The sequence below is a fragment of the Mastomys coucha genome, unplaced genomic scaffold (assembly GCF_008632895.1).
Source record: "Mastomys coucha isolate ucsf_1 unplaced genomic scaffold, UCSF_Mcou_1 pScaffold6, whole genome shotgun sequence".
In the NCBI taxonomy this organism is placed as follows: domain Eukaryota; kingdom Metazoa; phylum Chordata; class Mammalia; order Rodentia; family Muridae; genus Mastomys; species Mastomys coucha.
The window spans coordinates 30,207,232-30,231,162 of NW_022196912.1; the positions used below are offsets into that span (position 1 = coordinate 30,207,232).

The 23,931-nt window shown below is 40.7% G+C and overlaps 1 protein-coding gene across 1 annotated transcript in view; it reads left to right on the plus strand.

Annotated features, from left to right (window-relative positions):
* Window positions 1-13,188, plus strand: part of Apob (apolipoprotein B) — a 38,548-nt gene extending 25,360 nt beyond the window's left edge. Inside the window, exons 25-29 of the mRNA XM_031355760.1 lie at window positions 1,179-1,552; window positions 2,084-9,538; window positions 10,065-10,179; window positions 10,275-10,458; window positions 11,364-13,188. Coding sequence (XP_031211620.1) covers window positions 1,179-1,552; window positions 2,084-9,538; window positions 10,065-10,179; window positions 10,275-10,458; window positions 11,364-12,899 — 9,664 coding nt within the window. The 3' untranslated portion in view covers window positions 12,900-13,188. The remainder of the gene's footprint in view (window positions 1-1,178; window positions 1,553-2,083; window positions 9,539-10,064; window positions 10,180-10,274; window positions 10,459-11,363) is intronic.
* Window positions 13,189-23,931: the final 10,743 nt, after the last annotated feature.

Sequence of the window (23,931 nt, forward strand, 5' to 3'; positions counted from 1 at the left end):
TTTGCAAGGCATTCAAACTCAGCTATGTAGAATGAGAACGGAGCATTGAATGAAAGTACTTATTTCAAGAGATGGTTAGCCATGCACCCTAATCCTAATAGGAAATTCAGAAGCCCACTGCTCACTCCATTTCTGTGTTAACAAAAATGTGCATAATATGTTATTTATTTCATGGAAAAAAGAGTGGAGCATGAGCTACAAAGACAATGTTTTCTAAGTCAATGATCTTGGTATAATTCTCACAGTTCAAAATCTAAAAGCCTTGTGTTATATGGGCCCCTCAGTATGTTGTGGCTAAGGAGCACAATTGAACATACCTGATTACTATGATAAAGCTGAAATCTTCCTAAGCCCCAAACAGACCAAAATTGCTGAAGATAAAATGTGTTCTTTACTACTGGAATTTCAATATGTGGGAATAGAACAGGACTTCAGTAGTAATCATTCATCCACCTGCTGAATGTGCAGGTCAGAACCAGCAGCATCCTTCCCATATCACTGTAGCACACAATGAATGGCTATTCAAATATAACAAAGACCACATACTTTATCTTCACAGGCCATCGTCATAGCTCACTGCATGTCTGACTGAAAAGATTGCAAAGCTCATTTGATACTTTAAAGTGATTTCTGGGGTTCAGCAGAAAAGTTACTACTATCCAGACAGAATCTCTAAGACCCAGAAAGGCTAATCATAACATTCCCAATTAGTCAAAGCTAAAACTATCACCCACTATTTTGACTCTTTTTGTTCTTTTATATATCAACTTGCTTCTATTAGCCTTACCATATACTTATCAAGTATCCATGATATGAAAAACAGTAGAGTAGAAACAGTAAGAAGACAGAAACTGGGTAAGGTTTTTGTCCTTTCTGCCAGGAAGACACCTTGCAGACACCAACAAATGAATCAACAAATAAGTATATAAGCAGAGTTAGGGGGTGCTCTTTAAGACTGGTATAAGGGGCCATGATGATAGAAAGGTGGCTGGCCCTTGGAAGGATTTTAGAAGGATTGGGGAGGTCGAGGGAAAAGGAAAGAGATCCAAGCATAAGAAATACCTTGGTGAAAAGAGCATAGTGGGCTGTGGGAGAGCAAGTATAATATTACCAGAGGAGTAAGAGAGTCTTGAGTTCTTAATGTCTGACCTTGGGGACACTGTCTTGGTTCATTCCAGTGACGGCAGAGTCAAATACACACTGAACAAGAACAGAATAAAGGTTGATATTCCTTTGCCTTTGGGTGGCAAGACTTCAAAAGACCTCAAGATACCAGAGAGCGTGAGGACACCAGCCCTCAACTTCAAGTCTGTGGGATTCCATCTGACATCTCAAGAGTTCCAGGTCCCCACTTTTACAATCCCCAAGACACATCAGCTGCAAGTGCCTCTCTTGGGTGTTCTAGACCTTTCCACAAATGTCTACAGCAACTTGTACAACTGGTCAGCCTCCTACACTGGTGGCAACACCAGCAGAGACCACTTCAGCCTTCAGGCTCGGTACCGCATGAAGGCTGACTCTGTGGTTGACCTGTTTTCCTACAGTGTACAAGGTGAGGCCTGCTCAGGTAATGGGTCCATAGGACTACTGTATCACCCATATTGATGTGAAAACTCTAGGAGGGAAGGCTTTGGGCCTTCCTACAGATGCTTTTTGTTGTTATTTGGGTTTGTTTGCTTGCTTGTTTGTTTTGCTACTGGGAAGTCATTTCGTTCATTCAACTAATGAAAATATTTATAAAGCATATGCTAAGTATTTAATAATCTGTTAGACAGTAATAATAAAGCAGCTATATATCTGAGTAATTGTAATTATTTTAAGAAACACTTTTACACCGTATATACTATACAGTATGAGGTGCAGTAGAAGCATTTGACAAGGAAACCCAACGTAGTCTGCAGCAACCAAGGAAGGATAACTGGAAGAACACCTTTTATATCAAATTTCATGGGTATATTATAAATGTCACAGTTACACGATTGATCCAGCTGTGGATAAGGTTCCTACTGAAAGATTTTCAGCATAAAGGTTGCTCTGGAAATTTATTGCTTAATTTAACCAATATCTTTGATTTTTCTGTTAGGATCTGGAGAAACAACATATGACAGCAACAGCATACTCACATTATCCTGTGATGGATCTCTACACCATAAATTTTTAGACTCAAAATTCAAAGTTAGCCATGTAGAAAAATTTGGAAACAATCCAGTTTCAAAAGGTTTACTAACATTTGAAACGTCTAGTGCCTTGGGACCACAGATGTCTGCTACTGTTCACCTGGACTCAAAAAAGAAACAACATCTGTATATCAAAGACATCAAGGTTGATGGACAGTTCAGAGTGTCTTCATTTTATGCTCAAGGCAAATATGACTTGTCTTGTGAGAGAGATGTTACAACTGGCCAGCTGAGCGGTGAATCCAACATGAGATTTAACTCCACCTACTTCCAGGGCACCAATCAGATAGTGGGAATGTACCAGGATGGAACGCTGTCTGTCACCTCCACCTCTGACCTGCAAGATGGCATATTCAAGAACACAGCTTCCTTGAAATACGAAAACTATGAGCTGACCCTAAAATCTGACAGCAGTGGGCAGTATGAGAACTTTGCCACTTCCAACAAGCTGGACATGACCTTCTCTAAGCAAAGTGCATTGCTGCGTTCTGAACACCAGGCCAATTACAAGTCCCTAAGGCTTGTCACCCTTCTTTCAGGATCCCTCACTTCCCAGGGTGTAGAATTAAATGTTGACATCTTGGGCACTGACAAAATTAATACTGGTGCTCACAAGGCAACACTAAAGATTGCACTCGATGGATTATCAACCAGTGCAACCACCAACTTGAAGTACAGCCCCCTACTGCTGGAGAATGAGTTGAATGCAGAGCTTAGGTTTTCTGGGGCATCCATGAAATTATCAACAAATGGCCGCTTCAAAGAACACTATGCAAAATTCAGTCTTGATGGGAGAGCTGCCCTCACAGAAATGTCACTGGGAAGCATTTACCAGGCCATGATTCTGGGTGCAGACAGCAAAAATATCTTCAACTTCAAACTCAGCAGAGAAGGGCTGAAGCTGTCCAATGACTTGATGGGCTCCTATGCTGAAATGAAACTCGAACACACACACAGTCTGAACATTGCAGGTCTCTCACTGGACATCTCCTCAAAAATGGACAATATTTACAGTAGAGACAAGTTTTATAAACAGAATTTTAACTTACAGCTACAGCCCTATTCTTTCGTAACTACTTTAAGCAATGACCTGAGATACGGTGCTCTAGATTTGACCAACAGTGGAAGGTTACGGCTGGAACCACTGAAGCTGAATGTGGGTGGCAACTTTAAAGGATCCTATCAAAATAATGAGCTGAAACACATCTATACCATCTCTTATACTGACCTGCTAGTAGCAAGTTACAGAGCAGACACTGTAGCTAAGGTTCAGGGTGTGGAGTTCAGCCATAGGCTAAATGCAGACATTGAAGGGCTGGTTTCCTCTGTTGGTGTCACTACCAGCTACAGTTCAGATCCACTGCATTTTAACAATGTTTTCCGCTTTGTTTTGGCACCATTTACCTTGGGCATTGACACACATACAAGTGGTGATGGGAAACTGTCCTTCTGGGGAGAACACACTGGGCAGCTGTATAGCAAGTTTCTGTTGAAAGTGGAACCTCTGGCACTTACTTTCTCTCATGACTACAAAGGATCCACAAACCACAATCTCCCATATAAGAGCAGCATCAGCACAGCTCTTGAACACACAGTCAGTGCCTTACTGACACCAGCTGAGCAGACAAGCACCTGGAAACTCAAGACCAGACTGAATGACAAGGTATACAGCCAGGACTTTGAAGCCTACAACACTAAAGATAAAATTGGTGCTGAGCTCAGTGGACGGGCTGACCTCTCTGGGCTGTACTCTCCAATTAAACTGCCATTTTTCTACAGTGAGCCTGTGAATGTCCTTAATGGCTTAGAGGTAAACGATGCTGTTGAGAAGCCCCAAGAATTCACAATTGTTGCTATAGTGAATTATGATAAGAACCAGGATGTTCACACTATCAGCCTCCCATTCTTCAAAAGCCTGCCAGATTATTTGGAGAGAAATCGAAGAGGAATTATAAGTCTACTGGAAGCCATACAGGGGGAATTACAACGCCTCAGTGTTGATCAGTTTGTGAGGAAATACAGAGCGGCCCTGAGCAGACTTCCTCAGCAGATTCATGATTATCTGAATGCATCTGACTGGGAGAGACAAGTAGCTGGTGCCAAGGAAAAATTAACTTCTTTCATGGAAAATTATAGAATTACAGATAATGATGTACTAATTGCCTTAGATAGTGCCAAAATCAACTTCAATGAAAAACTCTCTCAATTTGAGACATACGTGATACAATTTGATCAGTATATTAGAGATAATTATGATCTACATGACTTAAAAAGAACTATTGCTCAGATTATTGATCGGATCATTGAAAAGTTAAAAAATCTTGATGAACAATATCATATCCGTGTAAATCTAGCAAAATCAATCCATAATCTCTATTTATTTGTTGAAAATGTTGATCTTAACCAAATCAGTAGTAGTAGCGCCTCTTGGATCCAAAATGTGGATAGCAAATATCAAATCAGAATCCAGATTCAAGAAAAGCTACAGCAGCTCAGAAAACAAATTCAGAATGTAAACATTCAGCAGTTTGCTGCAAAGGTAAAACAACAGATTGAAGCTATTGATGTCACAATGCATTTAGATCAATTGAGAATTGCAATTCTATTCCAAAGAATGAGGGACATTATTGACCGTGTCAAATACTTTGTTATGAATCTTATTGAAGATTTTAAAGTAACTGAGAAAATCAATACTTTTACAGTTATAGTCCGTGGGCTAATTGAGAAATATGAAGTAGACCAACAAATCCAGGTTTTAATGGATAAATCAGTAGAGTTGGCCCACAGATACAGCTCTAGTGAGCCTCTTCAGAAACTAAGTAAAATGCTACAGCAAATTGAGATAAAAGATTACTATGAGAAATTGGTTGGGTTTATTGATGATACTGTTGAGTGGCTTAAAGCATTGTCTTTCAAAAATACCATTGAAGAATTAAATAGATTGATTGACACATTGGTGAAGAACTTGAAAGCATTTGATTATCACCAATTTGTAGACAAAACCAACAGCAAAATCCATGAGATGACTCAGAGAATCAATGCTGAAATCCAAGCTCTTGAACTTCCACAGAAAACAGAAGCATTAAAACTGTTGGTAGAAGACTTCAAAACCACTGTCTCCAGTTACCTAGAAAGACTCAAGGACATCAAAGTAACTGTGGTCGTTGATTGGCTGCAGGATATTTTGGCTCAAATAAAAGTTCATTTCCAAGATACTCTAGAAGATGTAAGAGACCGAATTTATCAAATGGACATTCAGTGGGAACTGGAGCACAGCTTGTCTCTGGTAAGCCAAATTTACAGTACACTGGTCACCTATATTTCTGATTGGTGGAATCTGACTTCTAAAAACATAACAGACTTTGCCGAGCAATATTCCATCCAAAACTGGGCTGAGAGTATAAAAGTACTGGTGGAACAAGGATTCATAGTTCCTGAAATGCAAACATTTCTGGGGACCATGCCTGAATTTGAGGTCAGTCTCCGTGCTCTACAAAAAGCTAACTTTCAGACCCCTGACTTTATAGTCCCCTTGACAGATTTGAGGATTCCATCAATTGGGATAAACTTCAAAATGTTAAAGAATATAAAAATCCCATTGAGATTTTCCACTCCAGAATTCACTCTTCTCAACACCTTCCATGTCCGTTCCTTTACAATTGACTTGCTGGAAATAAAAGCAAAGATCATTAGAACTATCGACCAAATGCTGAGCAGTGAGCTACAGTGGCCTCTTCCAGAAGTGTACTTGAGAGACCTGCAGATGGTGAACATTCCTCTTGCAAGACTCACTCTGCCAGACTTCCATGTACCAAAAATCAGAATTCCAGAATTCACAATCCCAAATGTCAATCTCAAAGATTTACAGGTTCCTGATCTTCACATACCAGAATTCCAGCTTCCTCACCTCTCACACTCAATTGAAATACCTGCTTTTGGCAAACTGCATAGCATCCTGAAAATACAATCTCCTCTCTTTATATTAGATGCTAGTGCCAACATACAGAATATAACTACTTCAGAGAACAAAGCAGAGATTGTGGCGACCATGACTGCTAGAGGAGAATCCAAATTCGAAGCTCTCAATTTTGATTTTCAAGCACAAGCTCAATTCCTGGAATTAAATCCTAATCCTCTGGTCTTGAAGGAATCCATGAACTTCTCCAGTAAGCATGTAAGAATGGAGCATGAGGGTGAGATATTATTTTCTGGAAAGGCCATTGAGGGAAAATCAGACACTGTTGCAAGTTTACACACAGAGAAAAATACAGTAGAGTTTAATAATGGTATGATTGTCAAGATAAACAACCAGCTCACCATTGACAGTCACACTAAGTACTTCCACAAGCTGAGTGTTCCCAGGATGGACTTCTCCAGTAAGGCTTCTCTTAATAATGAAATCAAGACACTATTAGAAGCTGGACGTGTGGCATGGACTTCTTCAGGAACAGGGTCATGGAACTGGGCCTGTCCCAACTTCTCGGATGAAGGCATACATTCGTCCCAAATTAGCTTTACTGTGTATGGTCCCATTGCTTCTTTTGGATTGTCCAATAACATAAATGGCAAACACTTAAGGGTCATCCAAAAACTGACTTACGAATCTGGCTTCCTCAACTATTCTAAATTTGAAGTTGAGTCAAAAGTTGAATCTCAGCATGTGGGCTCCAGCATTCTAACTGCCAAAGGTCGGGCACTGATCAGGGATGCAAAGGCAGAAATGACTGGTGAGCACAATGCCAACTTAAATGGAAAAGTTATTGGAACTTTGAAAAATTCTCTTTTCTTTTCAGCACAGCCTTTTGAGATTACTGCATCCACAAATAATGAAGGAAATTTGAAAGTTAGTTTTCCACTAAAGCTGACTGGTAAAATAGACTTCCTGAATAACTATGCCTTGTTTCTGAGTCCTCATGCTCAACAATCAAGCTGGCAAGCGAGTGCCAGATTCAATCAGTACAAATACAATCAAAATTTTTCTGCTATAAACAATGAACACAACATAGAAGCCAATATAGGAATGAATGGAGATGCCAACCTGGATTTCTTAAACATACCTTTAACAATTCCTGAAATTAATTTACCTTACACTGAGTTCACGACTCCCTTACTGAAGGATTTCTCCATATGGGAAGAAACAGGCTTGAAAGAATTTTTGAAGACAACAAAGCAATCATTTGATTTGAGTGTAAAGGCTCAATATAAAAAGAACAGAGACAAGAATATTGTTATTCCTCTGAGTATGTTTTATGAATTTATTCTCAACAATGTCAATTCTTGGGACAGAAAATTTGAGAAAGTCAGAAACAATGCATTACATTTTCTTACCACATCCTATGATGAAGCAAAAATTAAGTTTGATAAGTATAAAACTGAAAATTCCCTTAATCAACCCTCCAGGGCGTTTCAAAATCATGGATACACTATCCCAGTTGTCAACATTAAAGTATCTCCATTTGCTGTAGAGACACTGGCTTCCAACCATGTGATCCCCAAAGCAATCATTACCCCAAGTGTCACAATTCCAGGTCCTAACATCATGGTGCCTTCGTACAGGTTAGTGCTGCCATCTCTGGAGTTGCCAGTTTTTCACATTCCTAGGAATCTATTCAAGTTTTTCCTCCCAGATTTCAAGGAATTGAGCACCATTGACAATATTTATATTCCAGCCATGGGCAATTTTACCTATGACTTTTCTTTTAAATCAAGTGTCATCACACTGAATACCAATGCTGGACTTTATAACCAGTCAGATATTGTTGCCCATTTCCTTTCTTCCTCTTCATTTGTCACGGATGCCCTGCAGTACAAATTAGAGGGTACATCACGTCTAATGCAGAAAAGAGGACTGAAGCTAGCCACAGCTGTCTCTCTAACTAACAAGTTTGTAAAAGGCAGTCATGACAGCACCATTAGCTTAATCAACAAAAACATGGAATCATCGGTGAGAACAACTGCCAACCTCCACATTCCCATTTTCACAATGAACTTCAAGCAAGAACTTAACGGAAATACCAAGTCAAAACCCACTATTTCATCATCCATTGAACTAAACTATGACTTCAATTCTTCAAAGCTGCACTCTACTGCAAAAGGAGGCATTGACCACAAGTTCAGCTTAGAAAGTCTCACTTCCTACTTTTCCATTGAGTCATTTACCAAAGGAAACATCAAGGGTTCTTTCCTTTCACAAGAATATTCAGGAAGTGTTGCCAATGAAGCCAATGCATATCTAAATTCCAAGGGTACTCGGTCTTCAGTAAGGCTACAAGGAGCTTCCAAAGTTGATGGTATCTGGAACTTTGAGGTAGGAGAAAATTTTGCTGGAGAAGCCACCCTTCGACGCATCTATGCCACATGGGAGCACAATATGAAAAACCATTTGCAGGTATACTCCACAAAAGGAAAGCAAACATGCAGAGCCACCCTGGAGCTCTCCCCATGGACTATGTCAACCCTTCTACAGGTTCATGTGAGTCAACCCAGTTACCTCCTTGACCTCCGTCACTTTGACCAGGAAGTGATCCTGAAAGCTAATACTAAGAACCAGAAGGTCAGCTGGAAAAGTGGGGTCCAGATTAAATCACGGGTTCTTCAGCACAATGCACAGTTCTCCAATGACCAAGAGGAGATACGCCTTGACCTTGCAGGATCCTTAGAAGGACAGCTGTGGGACCTTGAAAATATCTTTCTACCAGTGAATGGCAAGAGCTTACAGGAACTTCTACAGATGGATGGAAAGAGACAGTATCTTCAAGCTTCAACTTCTCTTCTATATACCAAAAACCCCAATGGCTATCTCTTCTCACTCCCTGTGCAAGAACTGGCTGATAGATTCATCATGCCAGGACTAGAACTAAATGACATCAGTCAGATAAAAATCTATAAGAAATTAAGTACTTCACCATTTGCCCTCAACCTAACAATGCTCCCCAAAGTAAAATTCCCTGGGGTTGAACTGTTAACACGATACTCTAAACCAGAGGGCTCCTCTGTCCCTATTTTTGAGACAAATGTATCTGAAATTCCATTAACTGTACCCCAATTTACACTTCCAAAGAGCTTTCCAGTTGGCAGCACTATCTTGGATCTGAATAAGTTAGCCAACATGGTTGCAGATGTTGATCTGCCTAGTGTCACCCTGCCAGAGCAGACCATTAAGATCCCATCCTTTGAGTTCTCCGTACCTGCTGGGATTTTTATTCCTTTTTTTGGAGAACTGACTGCACGTGCTGGAATGGCTTCTCCCCTGTATAATGTCACTTGGAGCGCTGGTTTGAAAAACAAAGCAGATCATGTTGAAACGTTCCTGGATTCCGTATGCACTTCAACCTTGCAGTTTCTGGAGTATGCTCTAAAAGGTAAGGAAACAGTCTCCCACCTCTCCTGAATACTATGTGTTTCCAACTGAGTTCTGAGTAGATAACTGTGTACTTAATTAACATCAAAGGCATAATTGTTATCTGTAGCAAAATGGAGAACTAAACAGAGAATATATATGTACCACCATATAGTCTTAAAACAAAACTGGAAAACCTACTGACAATGAATAACATTCTTTTAAATAGTTTTTGTCTGTTATGTTTTAAAGACTAATAATACTTCCAATTTATTTAAAAGAAAAAAATCATAGAGATGTGGAATATCACTCTGTGGAACAGAACATTCTTAGCATGTATGAGGCCCTGGGTTCAAATACTACCAAATAATAATAATAATAATAATAATAATAATAATAATAATTTTTTAAAAATCTACAGACTGAATATGGTATGTTAGAAAGTTTTAAATTAAGTATTTGGTTAAGATATCTATCCATGTTTTCACTACACACACACAAAGACATAAAATAATATACCAATGACATATAAATTCTCTCCTATACAGTCGTGGAAACACACAAAATTGAAGAAGATATGTTAACCTATAAGATCAAAGGAACACTTCAACACTGTGACTTCAATGTGGGGTATAATGAAGATGGTCTATTTAAAGGACTTTGGTATGGAAGTTTTATTGACATTTGGTGTCTTTTCAAAACTTGCTGTGGAGCTTGCCATGGACCCCATTATGACTCCTCTGCTTTTCTTCTTTCAGGGACTGGCAGGGAGAGGCTCACCTGGACATCACCAGCCCAGCACTGACTGACTTCCATCTGCACTACAAAGAAGACAAGACAAGTCTATCTGCCTCAGCAGCCTCTTCAGCCATAGGCACTGTGGGTCTGGATTCGAGCACAGATGACCAGAGTGTGAAGCTGAATGTCTACTTCCACCCTCAGGTGGGTCCCAGCTGATGAGTATCACATGCTCAAAAGCAAGTAGAGAGCTAGAGATGATGTAATTTATTCTAGACAGTGTCTGAGAGTATGCTCATAATAGATGAAAGACAAGTGGTGAGCCAGCCAAACGTCTCCAATGAGGTACTATTGTCCTGAAAACGTTATAGTCAATTCTTGCTGAGCTTAATTATTAGACACACCCATGATATCCAATTAGCTCTATTAGTTTATGGTTTCTAGGACAAAGATGAGGGCCACACATTATCTCCTAAAACATGCATAAACTCTGCCACATGTACCTTTTTAAAAAAATTGTGGTTTCTGGATTTTATTTTTGAGGTTTCATAATTCTTCCTTACAGTAAAATTGTTTGATTGAGGCACATCAAGTCTATATCACATCATTTATAAGCTCTGCTGGGATCAAATCAAAGATGACATTGCTAAAAGGAAGGACATAAACCTAAAGCCTGTCACAATCATGGCAAATGAATGCTTAATTTGGAATTATTGGCTGGATTTTTCCTTCTTCTTTATTCCAGAATGTGTCCTTTCCTGCCTCTTCCTTCCTTTTTCCTCCCCCTTCTCTTGAATGGAGATTCAAGAAGGACTTAGTATTAAACACTACTATGTAGATACCACACATACCTTTTTATCTTCCCCGGAGCATCTGATAAAGAGAAATTAACAACAGTGGCCCTGTTTAACCATAAACCATGGTAGTTCTCATGAACTAACATGGGAAAGAAAAATTAGAATTTATCTTTCAGATATACCCCCTTCAGAATACCAATGACCCTTCCCTCATCTTTACTTTTAAGTGCTAATGAAGTTTTAATGTAGTATCTTATAGAATCGGAGACATTGAAAACACGTTTTTCATCTGTTTTGTTTTTCTGGTTTTAGTCCCCTCCAGATAAGAAACTCAGCATATTCAAAACTGAGTGGAAGTACAAGGAATCTGATGGTGAAATGTACATCAAAATGGATTGGGAAGAAGAGGCAGCTTCCAGATTGCTAGACTCCCTAAAAAGCAATGTGCCCAAGGCTTCAGAGGCTATTTATGATTATGCCAATAAGTACCACCTGGGATATGCTTCTTCAGAGCTAAGAAAAAGTCTACAGAACAATGCTGAACGTGCCAGAAAGATGGTTGATGAAATAAACGTGAGTTTCCAAAGAGTAGCCCATGATACCTACCAGGATCTCTATAAGGAGATGTTGGCTCAGGAGAACCAGAACATCCCTGAGAAACTCAAGAAGAAGGTGTTAGGCAGTCTAATACATGTTACTCAGAAGTACCACAGGGCAGTCACTTGGCTGATGGACTCATTCATTCATTTCCTGAAGTTCAATAGAGTCCAGTTCCCAGGGTATGCTGGAACATATACTGCTGACGAACTCTACACTATAGTCATGAGAGAAACCAAGAAGTTACTGTCTCAGCTGTTTAACGGGTTAGGAAACCTGCTTTCCTATGTTCAAAACCAAATAGAGAAATCAAGATTAATCAATGACATAACATTTAAATGTCCCTTTTTTCTAAAACCTTGTAAACTAAAAGATGTCATATTGATTTTCAGGCAGGAGTTAAACATTTTATCAAACATAGGCCAACAGGATATCAAGTTTACAACAGTACTAAGTGAACTTCAGGGCTTTTTGGAGGGACTTCTAGACATCATAGAAGAACAAATTAAATGCCTAAAGGACAATGAATCTACTTGTGTCACTGATCATATCAACATGTTCTTCAAAATACAGGTCCCATATGCTTTTAAATCCCTAAGAGAAGATGTATACTCTGTCTTCAGTGAGTTCAATGACTTTTTTCAATCCATACTTCAGGAAGGGTCCTACAAGCTACAGCAGATCCATCAGTCTATGAAGGCCCTTTGTGAAGAGTATTTTGATCCAAGCATGGTTGGCTGGACAGTAAAATATTATGAAATAGAAGAAAAGATTGTTGACCTGATCGAGACCCTTTTAGTTTCCCTTAGAGATTTCTACTCTGAATACAGTGTGATAGCTGCTGATTTTGCTTCCAAAATGTCAACTCAAGTTGAGCAATTTGTGTCCAGGGATATCAGAGAGTATCTTAGCATGCTTGCTGATATAAATGTAAGGGGGAGGGAAAAGATTGCAGAACTTTCTATTGTGGCAAAGGAAGCAATGAAAAGCTGGGTCAGTGCAGTGGCAGAAATAATGTCTGATTACCCCCAGCAGTTCCACTCCAAGCTGCAGGATTTTTCAGACCAACTCTCTGGCTACTATGAAAATTTCATTGCTGAGTCCACAAGATTGATTGACCTGTCCATTCAAAACTACCACGTGTTTCTCAGATACATCATTGAGTTACTGAAAAAGCTTCAGGTGGCCACAGCCAATAATGTGAGCCCCTACATAAGGTTTGCTCAAGGAGAACTGATTATTACCTTCTGATTCATCTATTAATGTATTCAAATTAAACCTTCACATAGTAAAAGACTTTGTAGATTACTATAAAAACCATCCTGAGCCAGACCTGCAGCCAACAGCAAGAGCAAAAAGCACATAGTAACTACACCTGCAACCAAGCTGGCACAAGGACCAAGAACTTTGAAGCAGCCCAAACTCAAGATGACACATTTTACAAGTTAGAGAAAAATCAAGATCTGAGTTGTTTTGTCAAACTCTGGATGGAGAACGGGAGGGAAGGGAAAACAAATAAATACTTCCATATTGTGTAGCATATCTCTTAACTTGGCTCATTTGTGTTGGAACATACTAGATTGCAAGCAATCTGGCCATCCTAACTCTGTTTCAGGGGGAAAAAAGGATAATATCTACATAGGATTACTTGTGAAAATTATTGAAAGTGATAGGCTATTGTTATGAGGTGATTGGTTAAGGTAAGTTTATGTTAAAGAAAGAAAGGAGGTAGAAAGATTGGTCCTGCTAGGAGATCATTCACTACATTCTCTACAGTGGTGAAGCAGTAGTAGATAATCTGTCTATCCTTCTAGCTGAAGCAGAGGAATTGTTGTCTGATGGGTGTTAGCAAATGGCAATGGAGATTGTAAATAGAAAGGTTTAAGAGCAGAAAGCTGTTTGGGGAAAGGTTGGGGTAGACCTTAGTGAGTTATGGACAATGAAAGAAAATGGTCAGTTCAAGAAGAGAAGGATGGGAAGGATACATAGGCGAGTGATGGGAATACTGGATTCCCTATTTAAAGATGACAGGGAGTGTAAAAGGAAGACTAAATTGGAAGGGTCAGCCTGGCAAAATTTCAGAGTATGTGAATGTTGTGGTGAAAGGTGGCTTCAGCTCTCTCTGTTGAAGAAGGGCATCCAGGAAAACATTTTGACCAGTGCTTAGAGAACTCAACATATGCATGACTTTCAATGGAATAGATCTGAGATGTGAAGCTGTGCCTGAGTCCCTCTAAAAGGTCGACTTTGGGAAGTCATGAATGGTGAGGAGGATTCTAATAAAAGCAGATATAAATGCAGAACCGAAAGGATCAAGTGACTCGTTCAAAGCAAAAGCAGTGAGAAGTAAAGCTGACTTAGAGTTCAGGGTCAGAAATTGAAGGAAAGGTGAGACAGATCAAAGAACATGGGAAAGATTGGGTAAGTGATTGGGAGTGGGGGACTCAGTTTTTCATGGTTCTGAAAGACAGGAAACACAAGTGCATGGCAGCAGTATCTGCTCAGGGCTTTTATATCAAGTCATTGTCTTAATGAGGGTTCTTATTGCTATGATGAAATGCTACAACCAAGGGCAATCTGGGAAGAAAAGGGCTTGTTTCATTTATATTTTCATACCACAGTCTATCACTGAAGGCAACTAGGGTAAGAATTCAAGCAGGGCAGGAACCCAGAGTTCAGAGCTGATACAGAGGCCATGGAGGAGTGTTGCTTACTGGCTGTTCCTCATGGCTTGCTCAGCCTGCTTTCTTTTTTTCTGTAATTTTTTTATTCACATTACAACCTCATTCCAGTCCCCCTCAATCCTCTCCTCCCACTCCTGCCCTTGCAAATCCCATCCCCCATTACTCCTTCTCCTTCTCCTCAGAGAAGAGGAAACTGTCTTTGGGTACCATATAACCCTGGGACATCTGGTCCCGGCAGGACTAAGTACCTTGTCTTCCACTGATGTCCAACCAGGGTGTCCAGATAGGGGAATGGGATCCAATAGCAGAGAATAGAGACAAGATCCAGTCCCTGTGCATTCTTTGGTTGGTGGCCCAGCCTCTGTGAGACCCCTTGGACTCAGGTTAGTTGATTCTGTAGGCCTTCTAGTGGTGGCCTTGACCCATCTACCTTGTTCAATTATATCTCCCACTCTTTCACAAGACTCCCCAAGCTTGGCCTGATGTTTATCTATGGATTTCTGCATTATTTTCATCAGCTGCTGGATGCCTTTGAAGAGAGTTATGCTAGTTTCCTGTCTGAAAGCATAGCAGAGTATCATTAATAATGTCAGGGGTTTGCTCTCTCCCATGAGATGGATCTCAAGTTGGGCAAGTCTTTGGTTGGCTGTTCCCTCAGTCTCTGCTCCATCTTTGCCCTTGCACATCTTGTAAGCAGGACAAATTTGGGTTGAAGTTTTGTGGGTGGGTTGATATCTTCCTTCTTCCTCTGGAAGTCTTGCCTGGCTACAGGAGGTGGATACTTCAGTCTCTATATTCCCTGCTGGTAGGAATCTCAGCTAGGATCACACTCATAGCCTCCCCTGTCCTAGGTCCCCAGCTCAACCCAGAGATATCCCCCAACAATTTCCATTCTCACCTCCAGCTCTCTCCCACACCCCCCACACCTGATCACTATCCCCATACCATTCATCAACCCCTCTCCCACACAGTTCTCTTGGTCCACCTCTGATGAAAATTTTCTTTCCCCTTCTGAGTGAAAATCAGACATCTTCCCCTGGGCCGTCCTTATTACTCAGTTTCGTTGGATTTGTGGAGTGTAACATGGTACCTGTGTTTTATGGCTACTATCCACTTATAAGTGAGTACATGCATGTCCTTTTGGGTCTGGTTTATCTCAGTCAAGATGATATTTTCTAGTTCCAGACATTTGCCTGCAAAATTCATGTATTTGTTTTTAATAGTTGAATAGTATTTCATTCTGTAAATGAACCACAATTTCTTTATTCTTTGGTAGAGTGACATCTAGGTTTCTGGTTACTGTGACTAAAGCTGCTATGAACATAGTTGAACAAGTGTCCTTGTGGTATAGTAGAGCATCTTTTGGGTATATGCCCAGGAATGATATAGCTGGGACCTAGGGTAGAACTATTACCAATTTTCTAAGGAATTGCCAAATTAATTTCCATAGTGGTTGTACAAGTTTGCATTCCTACCAGCAATGGAGGAGTATTCCCCCTTGCTCCACATCCTCACCAGCATGTGCTGTCACTTGAGTTTTTGATCTTAGCCATTCTGACATGTGTAAGATGAAATCTCAGAGTTGTTTTGATTTGCATTTCCCTGATGACTGAGGATGTTGAACATTCCATTAAGTGATTCTTGGTCATTCAAGATTCCTCTATTAAAATTTCTCTATTTAGCTCTGTACCCCATTTTTTATAATTAATTTTTTATTATTTATTCATTCATTCACTTTACATCCCATCACTTTACATACATTCACTTTACATTGCTGCCCCTCCCAGTCCCCCTACACACATAGTCCCTCAACCCATCACCCCTTCTCCACTGAGAGGATGGTAGCCCACCTGGGTATCCTATGGGGATCTCTGGCACATCAAGTCTCTACAGGGCTAGGTGCATCCTCATCCACTGAGGCCAGACAAGTCAGTTCAATTAGGGAAGTATATTCCACCAACAGGCAACAGCTCTAGGGATCATCCCTGCTCTTGTTGTAGGGAACCTACAAAAAGACTGGGCTTCACATCTGCTACATATTGTGGGAGGTCTAGGTCCAGCCTATGTATGCTCTTTGGTTTATGGTTCAGTCTCTGAGAGCCCCTAAGGGTCCAGGTGTGTTGACTCTATTGGTCTTTCTGTTGAGTTCCTATCCTCTTCCAGGCTCTCAATTCTTCCTCCAATTTTTCCATAAGAGTCTCTGAGCTCCATCCGATGTTTGGCTGTAGGTCTCTTCATCTGTTTCAGTCAGCTAATGAATGGAGCCTCTCAGAGGACAGTCATGCTAGGCTCCTGTCTGCAAGCATAACAGAGTAACATTAATAGTGTCAGGGACTGGTACTCACTCATGGGATGGGTCTCAATCTGGGCTGGTTATTTGTTGGCCATTCCCTCAATCTCTGCTCTATCCCCTGTCCCTGCATTTCTGGTGTACAGGATAAATTTTAGGTCAAAAGTTTTGTGGGTGGGTGTGTGCCTATCACTCCTCTGGTGTTCCTGCTGGCTACAGGAAGCAGACTTTTCAGGTTCCATATCCCCACTGTTATGAGTCTCAGCTAAGGTCATCCCCATTATTCCTGGGAGCCTCCATGCTCCCAGGTCTTTGGAACATCCTGGAGATGCCCCCACCCCATTCTCACCAGCTGCAGATTTCTATTCATTCTCCAGGCCCTCTGACCCTCTCTCCTTGTCCCTCCCCACACCTGATCCTGAACCTCCCCATTCCACTCTCCAATCCCTCTCCCATCCAGGTCCCTCCCTCCTATGACTATTTTATTTCCCTTTCCAAGAGAGATTCAAGTATCCTTACTTAGGCCTTACTTCATGGTTAGCTTATTTGGGTCTATAGAATGTAGTGTTGATGTCTAATTTCTTGAGTTCTTTATATATCTTTGATATTAGTCCTTTGTTGGATGTAGGGTTGGTAAAGATCTTTGACCATTTTGTAGGCTGCCGTTTTGTCCTAGTGATGATGTCCTCAGCCCTGTAAAAGCTTTTCAGTTTTATGAGGTCTCTGAGACCCATTTGGTGTTGTATTCAGCAATTTATATCCTGTGCCAATACCTTCAAGGCAATTGCCTTAACCTAGGACCACCAGCGCAGGGATGGTACCACCCACAATGGGCTGGGCACTCAAACATCAATTACTAGCTAAGAAAATGTACTACTTTCTTGCCTTCAAATAGATATTATGGAAGCATTTACTCAATTGAGGATCCCTCCTTTCAGATGACTCTAGCATATGTCAAAATGACATAGTAACTAGCCAGCACAGAAATGGTAGAAGGAAAACAGAGTTAAGGAAAGAGCAAGAGAGGTAGGAGAAGGAAGGGAGGGAGGGATGAGGAAGGAAGGAAGAGAAAGAGGGACGGAGGGAGGGAGGAAGGAAGGAAGGAAGGAAGAAAGAAAGGAAGGAAGGAAGGAAGGAAGGAAGGAAGGCAAGAACAAAAGGAAGGAAGGAAGGAAATTGGATAGAATTCTCTTTTTTATAACTAACCTACTCCCATAATAACAGAATTCATCCATTTATAAGGTTTGTACCCTTATCCTAATACTGTTACTTTGGAGATCCAGGACAAGAACTTTAGGGCTATGCTCAAGCCATAGCAATAAGCAAGGCAGACTTCAGAGTTATGACATTTTGAATCTCTGTAACCTATATAAATAGAACAGACAGACTATTGATGAGAAGGAGATTACAGGAACAGGTGATGGACTCAGAGACTGTCACAACCATAAAGCACCTGTGGGATCACACAGTAGGTTCCAATTTTACTGCTGCACTCAAGTGGAAATTTCCTACTGGGATAAGAAAGAGATGCATGCTGGAGAACAACAGCCAACAGAATGGGGACAACTTAACCCTGATCGTACATAGCTTTAGAAAATTAACAAGAAAACACAGTGTTTTCTCATTCTATAATTAATTGGCCAATTATACAGCAAGTGAATCACCTTGTACATCTCCTGAGAACATACTGTGAGGTGATGTGGGAAGTCCTCCTATAATCACAGATTTTCCTCTTATAAAACAAACATCCAAAGTCCAAATCAAAGGAGGAATCAAATAATGGCACCCTGCCCAGGTCCTGGGAACTTTGTTTGCATGACCAAACCATGTGCTGACCTGACTCCCAGGCCTGGCTCAAGCTCATAGCACTGTACCCAGCATAAACCCTGTATGGAAAGGATTCATTCGAACTGAGCCCACCAGGTACCTTTGGTGTGATCTCCATTTTCTTTGTCTTGTCATTTGAAGACTGAGCAGATGAAGATCTCAAGTCTCCCTTTCTTGGTGAGATGAGTAAAAGCCCTCTCTCACAACCCATTCTAGGGCCCCCTTCTGGTTCTGATTTATGACTTAGTCCCCATTCAGTCAGGGAAGGGGCCAAAACAGCCTTCAAGTGGGGCCTACAATATGGGAGCCAGAGTGGACAAACAGATGTTCCCCCTAAAAGTGTCTAATAACCCAAGATAAATGTGCAGAAACAGACCCTTCCTCTTAGCTCATCTCTTTGTATGCTGTCTCACATTAAAAGGTCACTACAACTCCCTTTGGGGTGCTCCATTTGTTGGTGGGATGGCTGGGTGGTCACCAACAAATAACATTCCAGGGCCTCATAAAACATTGGTGGGGCAGGTACACGTGTCTCCTTAGGCTGAGAGCCCTGTTCTTATCCTCCAAACTGGTTCAACTCCCTGGATCAGAGATGAGCTTCAGTGGGACCCAAAACAATGGGCACTAAGCTCTTATCCTGTGTCTATTTCTCCACTGTTTTCCACTGGACTGGCACTATATAGTCCAGTCCAGTCTTATAGTAAATGAATCATTCCAGCCTTGGTGAGCTACAGGCCTGTGGCCCCACCTTGTTTGTGAGCTTCAACTCAGGGCAAATAGGAACAGCAAGCCTCACTGCCCAGGAGCTACGAGAGTGGAGACGCTAAAGCAGACACTGGCCCCTGTCTTGGTTGCTTGGCCCAACCAAGCAGATGGTTGGTTCCCTTTTGTTAGAGTTCTTGGGAAGATTGAATTAGATAACAAATGTCAACTCTGGTACGCAGAACAGAGATAAATGGATCATGTCCCAGTGGCGACAGTCAAAATTAATGGTGTGTAAGTCCAGTTACAATGACACAGAGAAGATATACCAATATGATACAGAATAAAATGCTAAGTCTCAGAAGACAGAATAAAGTTAAAACTCAATGAAAACCAAAGACTTTTTCAAGTACAGTTTTAAAACAGAAGAACAAAGATCTGAAGATTCAGGATGGGTGACAGGAAAAAGAACAGTGAAGATACACAGCTGGATAGGAGGTCCATTACTACTGTGGCCTCAGTTTGCTACTGGAGGGGTGCTTTGAGTGGTTATTATGCTACTAGCTAAGTTATATTAATGAATGGGCTAATTTATACAAAAGAAAGAGTAGGGAAAATCCTTAAGTTCCTGGCATACATTAATCACTTAAACTACCTTATGTTGCCTTTTCTTCCCTGTGACACCTGAATTGTTAGGTGGACAAACTCCCCACTTCCAGGGAAAATTATTTCATGTCTTTGGTTGCATTTAGCAAGTCTATTTTCTGGGCCAGGCATTATCCTAAACTTACAGGTTTAAAATGAAAACGTGTAAGTCCTTCTGTGGGAGACTGGAGGTTACCCTCACCTTCGAGGGGTCCAAATGAGAACTCACAGCAATCCTGGGATTAGTGTGACAAATGGATCAAGAGGTGGGTTGCCCCTAAGAAGGAGACCTGGCTGTGAGTTCTGAGTTTGCCACCTAAATAGCTGAAGTGCCCTGGGAGACCCATGTCACCCTTTTGGTCCTCAGGAATTCCATTTGCAAAATGGTGACTCAAAGAATAATATGTGTTCCAGATGATCTGACCAGACCTGAGTTCTCCTGTGCTGTCTAAAGTCTCATACTTCCAAAACTGGCTCCTTTCTGTGCCTAGAGGAGAATCCTACAGGACTCACCACCTCTGATCATTTGCTCACTCAGCCCCATGCTACATTAATCTCTGTCACCTTGACTCATGTTGCTGCCTAGACCAAACTGTGTCTCTACCAGGGCTCCCTCTAGGATGCTATTGCATGTCTCCAGTGTTTTACCTGACTGGATAATTAGGGCTTACAGTTGCAGATTCCCTAAATTTACTGAAATAATCACTCCTTATATCAATGCCTCTGAGATACTTCATCAGCTCCAGTATGTACTGTCTGGCCACTGAAAGATTAACCATTATAGAGAGGATGTAACTAATTCTGTAGAGACTTGATGCCCCAGGGAAAGTAGATGTAGAAGAATGGGGAGCACCTTCTCAGAGGTAAAGAGAAGGAGGCATAAGGTGAAAAAAATCTAGGAGGGAGGAGTGAGAGGGAGGGGTGGGAAGGAGGAGTGGGAGGGAGGAGTGGGAGGGAGACAACATTTAGGATGTAAATCAATAAAATAATAAATGTTTTAAAACTGAGCACTGTTGCCGGGTAGTGGTGGCGCATGCCTTTAATCCCAGCACTTGGGAAGCAGAGGTAGGAGGATTTCTGAGTTCAAGGCCAGCCTGGTCTACAAAATGAGTTTCTGGACAGCCAGGGCTACACAAAAAAACCTTGTGTCGAAAAACCAAAAAAAAAGAGAAAAAAACTGAGCACTGTTTTTTAACTGCTAGAACTACTATTGATTCTTATACTAATAAACCAATTTCCCCTTAGTAAAATGACAAAGATTAACCATTCCATGAAATCACTACAGCTTATGGTTTCCTCTCATGTGTTTGTTGGGGAAGTGGGGAGTAAAGCTAACTTAGTTCTAGGGAGAGAGATTGTCCCTGTCCTGTGAGGAAGCCGAGCTGGCAGTGCTTATTCAGAAAGCATCTCTTCTTTCCTCTCTTCCAACTCCAAGCCCTAGCGCTGTCCTTGTCCCCACCAGCCCTTCTTGTCTCTTTTCTGACAACCTCTAGCCCCACTTTCTTGCCAGCTACCTTCCCAGGTCTCAGCCTTAGCCACCTTGACTTCCTTTGTCCTACAGTGACACCTAGGTATGGACTTTGGTTTTATAAAATTAGGACTTAATACACTAGGTCCATCTCCCTAAGCTTTTCTCAACATTACCCCTTTCTCTGAAGTCTTGGAGCAGTGGTTCGCAACCCTCCAAATGCTGCAACCCTGTAATGTAGTTTCTCATGAATTAGTGATCCCCCAACCACACAATTATTTCTATTGCTACTTCATAACAATAATTTTTCTACTGATATGAATCTAATATGCAGGATATCTGATATGCAACCCATGTGAAAGCATTGTTTGACCAAACCACAGTCTAAGTCCCTGGTGTTTGATAATACCATGCCTCTCCAACTGTCTAAGGCTAGCACATTTGAACAAATGTTTTCCATGACAGCTGCTTCATGCTGCCACGTCAGACTACATACTGACTTTATCCCACCATGCTGTCCCATACATGTACATGCCCAGCGGCCTTGACCCACTAACTCCTTTTCTCTGACAGGAAAAGAAATGAAGCGAGGGTGTAAGGTCCCCCCCTTAGTCCTGAATACAGCAAAGGCACAACACTACAACAGAGTCTACACACAGCCACAACTCCCCAGGAACACCATGCCAACAGGATAATATGAATACAGGACTTTCTCTTTTAATTTAATTTTATTTTTTACTTATTCACTTTATATCCCACTCACTGCCTCTTAGGTAACCCCACCACCACCCTGGAACTTCCAGTCTCTATGAGTCTAGGAGCATCCTCTCCCACTGAGGCCAGACAAGGCAGCCCTGCTAGAAGAACATATCCCACATACAGGCAACAGATTTTAGAATAGCCCCTACTCCAGTTTTTCAGGACCCACATGAATACCAAGCTACACATCTGCTGCATATGTGTTAGAGACCTAGGTCCAGCCTGTGTATGCCCTATGGCTGGTGGTTCCATCTCAGAGAGCCCCAAGGGTCCAGGTTAGTTGACTCTGTTCATCTTCCTGGTGAGTTGCTATCCTCCCTCCTTCCTCCTATTCTTCCATAAGAGTCCTCAAGCTCCATCCATTGTTTGGCTGTGGGTGTCTGTATCTGTCTGAGTCAGCTGCTGGGTGGAGCCTCTCAGAGGACAGCCATGCTAGGCTCCTGTCATGCAAGTCCATTTGAGACTGGTGATAAACACCTTCAGCAAAGTGGATGGATATAAAATTAATTCAAAGAAATCAGTAGCCCTCCTTTACACAAATTAGGAAAACAATACCCTTTACAATAACTATGAATAATAATAAATATCTTGGTGTAACTCTAACCAAGCAAGTAAAAGATCTGTATGACAAGACTGAGGCCTAAAACTTCTTTCTTCAAGTCACTGAAGAAAGAAGTTTTAGATGCTATCAGAAGATGGAAAGACCTCCCATGCTCATGGAATAGATAGGATTAACATAGTGGAAATGGCCATCTTACCAAAAAGCATTCTGCAGATTCAATGCAGTCTCCATCAAATTTCCAACACAAATTTTTATAGACCTTGAAAGATATTCTCAACTTCATATGGAAAAACAAAAATCTCAGGATAAACAAAACAATCTTGAACAATAAAAGAACTTCAGCAGGAATCATCATACCTGACTTCAAGCTGTACTACAGAGCAATACTGATAAAAAGTATGTGTGTGGTATTGGTATAGAAACAGATATGTCGTTCTTTGGAATCAAAATGAAGACCTAGAAATAAACCCACACACCTATGGACACTTGATTTTTTTTATAAAGAAGTTAAAACCACACAATGGAAAAAAAGAAAACATTTTCTTTTTCTTTTTTTTTTAACCCACTATCATTATTATTTTACTTTGCTTATTGTTTTCAGCATTTTTACATGCTAGGTAAGCATCCTAACATAAAACTATAACCATATTCTTAGTGGAACTTTTTATTTTCAGATAATGTCTTGCTAATTACTAAGGGTGGTCTCCAAGTTGTGATTCTCCCAACTCAGCTTCCCACACAGCTAAGCCTACAGGCCTGTGCCACCAGCCTCTACGCTCCTTGCCATCTAGGTGAACGCTGTTGATTGGTTAGAGAAATGACGTCTTCTGTCAACAAGATATTAAATATACCCATACATGTCTGGCTTTATTTTATATCCATCTATTTTATATCCAGTAACATCTATTGACAACTAGTTCCAATATCCGTTCTTTCATAGGGTTTGCAAATTGTGGACCTTTTAATTTCATGATTCCATCTGCATTCAGCCAACATTTTAAGTAAAGATTTCTTCCCTTCATTAGCTATTTCATGATCCTGACTTACAGTTTGCATTACAGAAGGACAGAATAGATGCTGTATTCTGTTCCTAATTTTTTAAGCTTTATTTTTTTATTAGATATTTTCTTTTTTTATTGATTTAAGTTTTATTGCATTATGATGAGAAAAGATACATGATTTCAATTTATCTGAAGTTGTTAATATTTAAAAACATATTTTAAGTAAATAGAATTATATCATATATTAATTATAATAGAATTATTTCCCTTTTGTACCCCAACTCCTCCCAGAAACCCCCTTCAATACCTTTCATTTTTTTATTTTGTCATATTCTTTAAATTTTA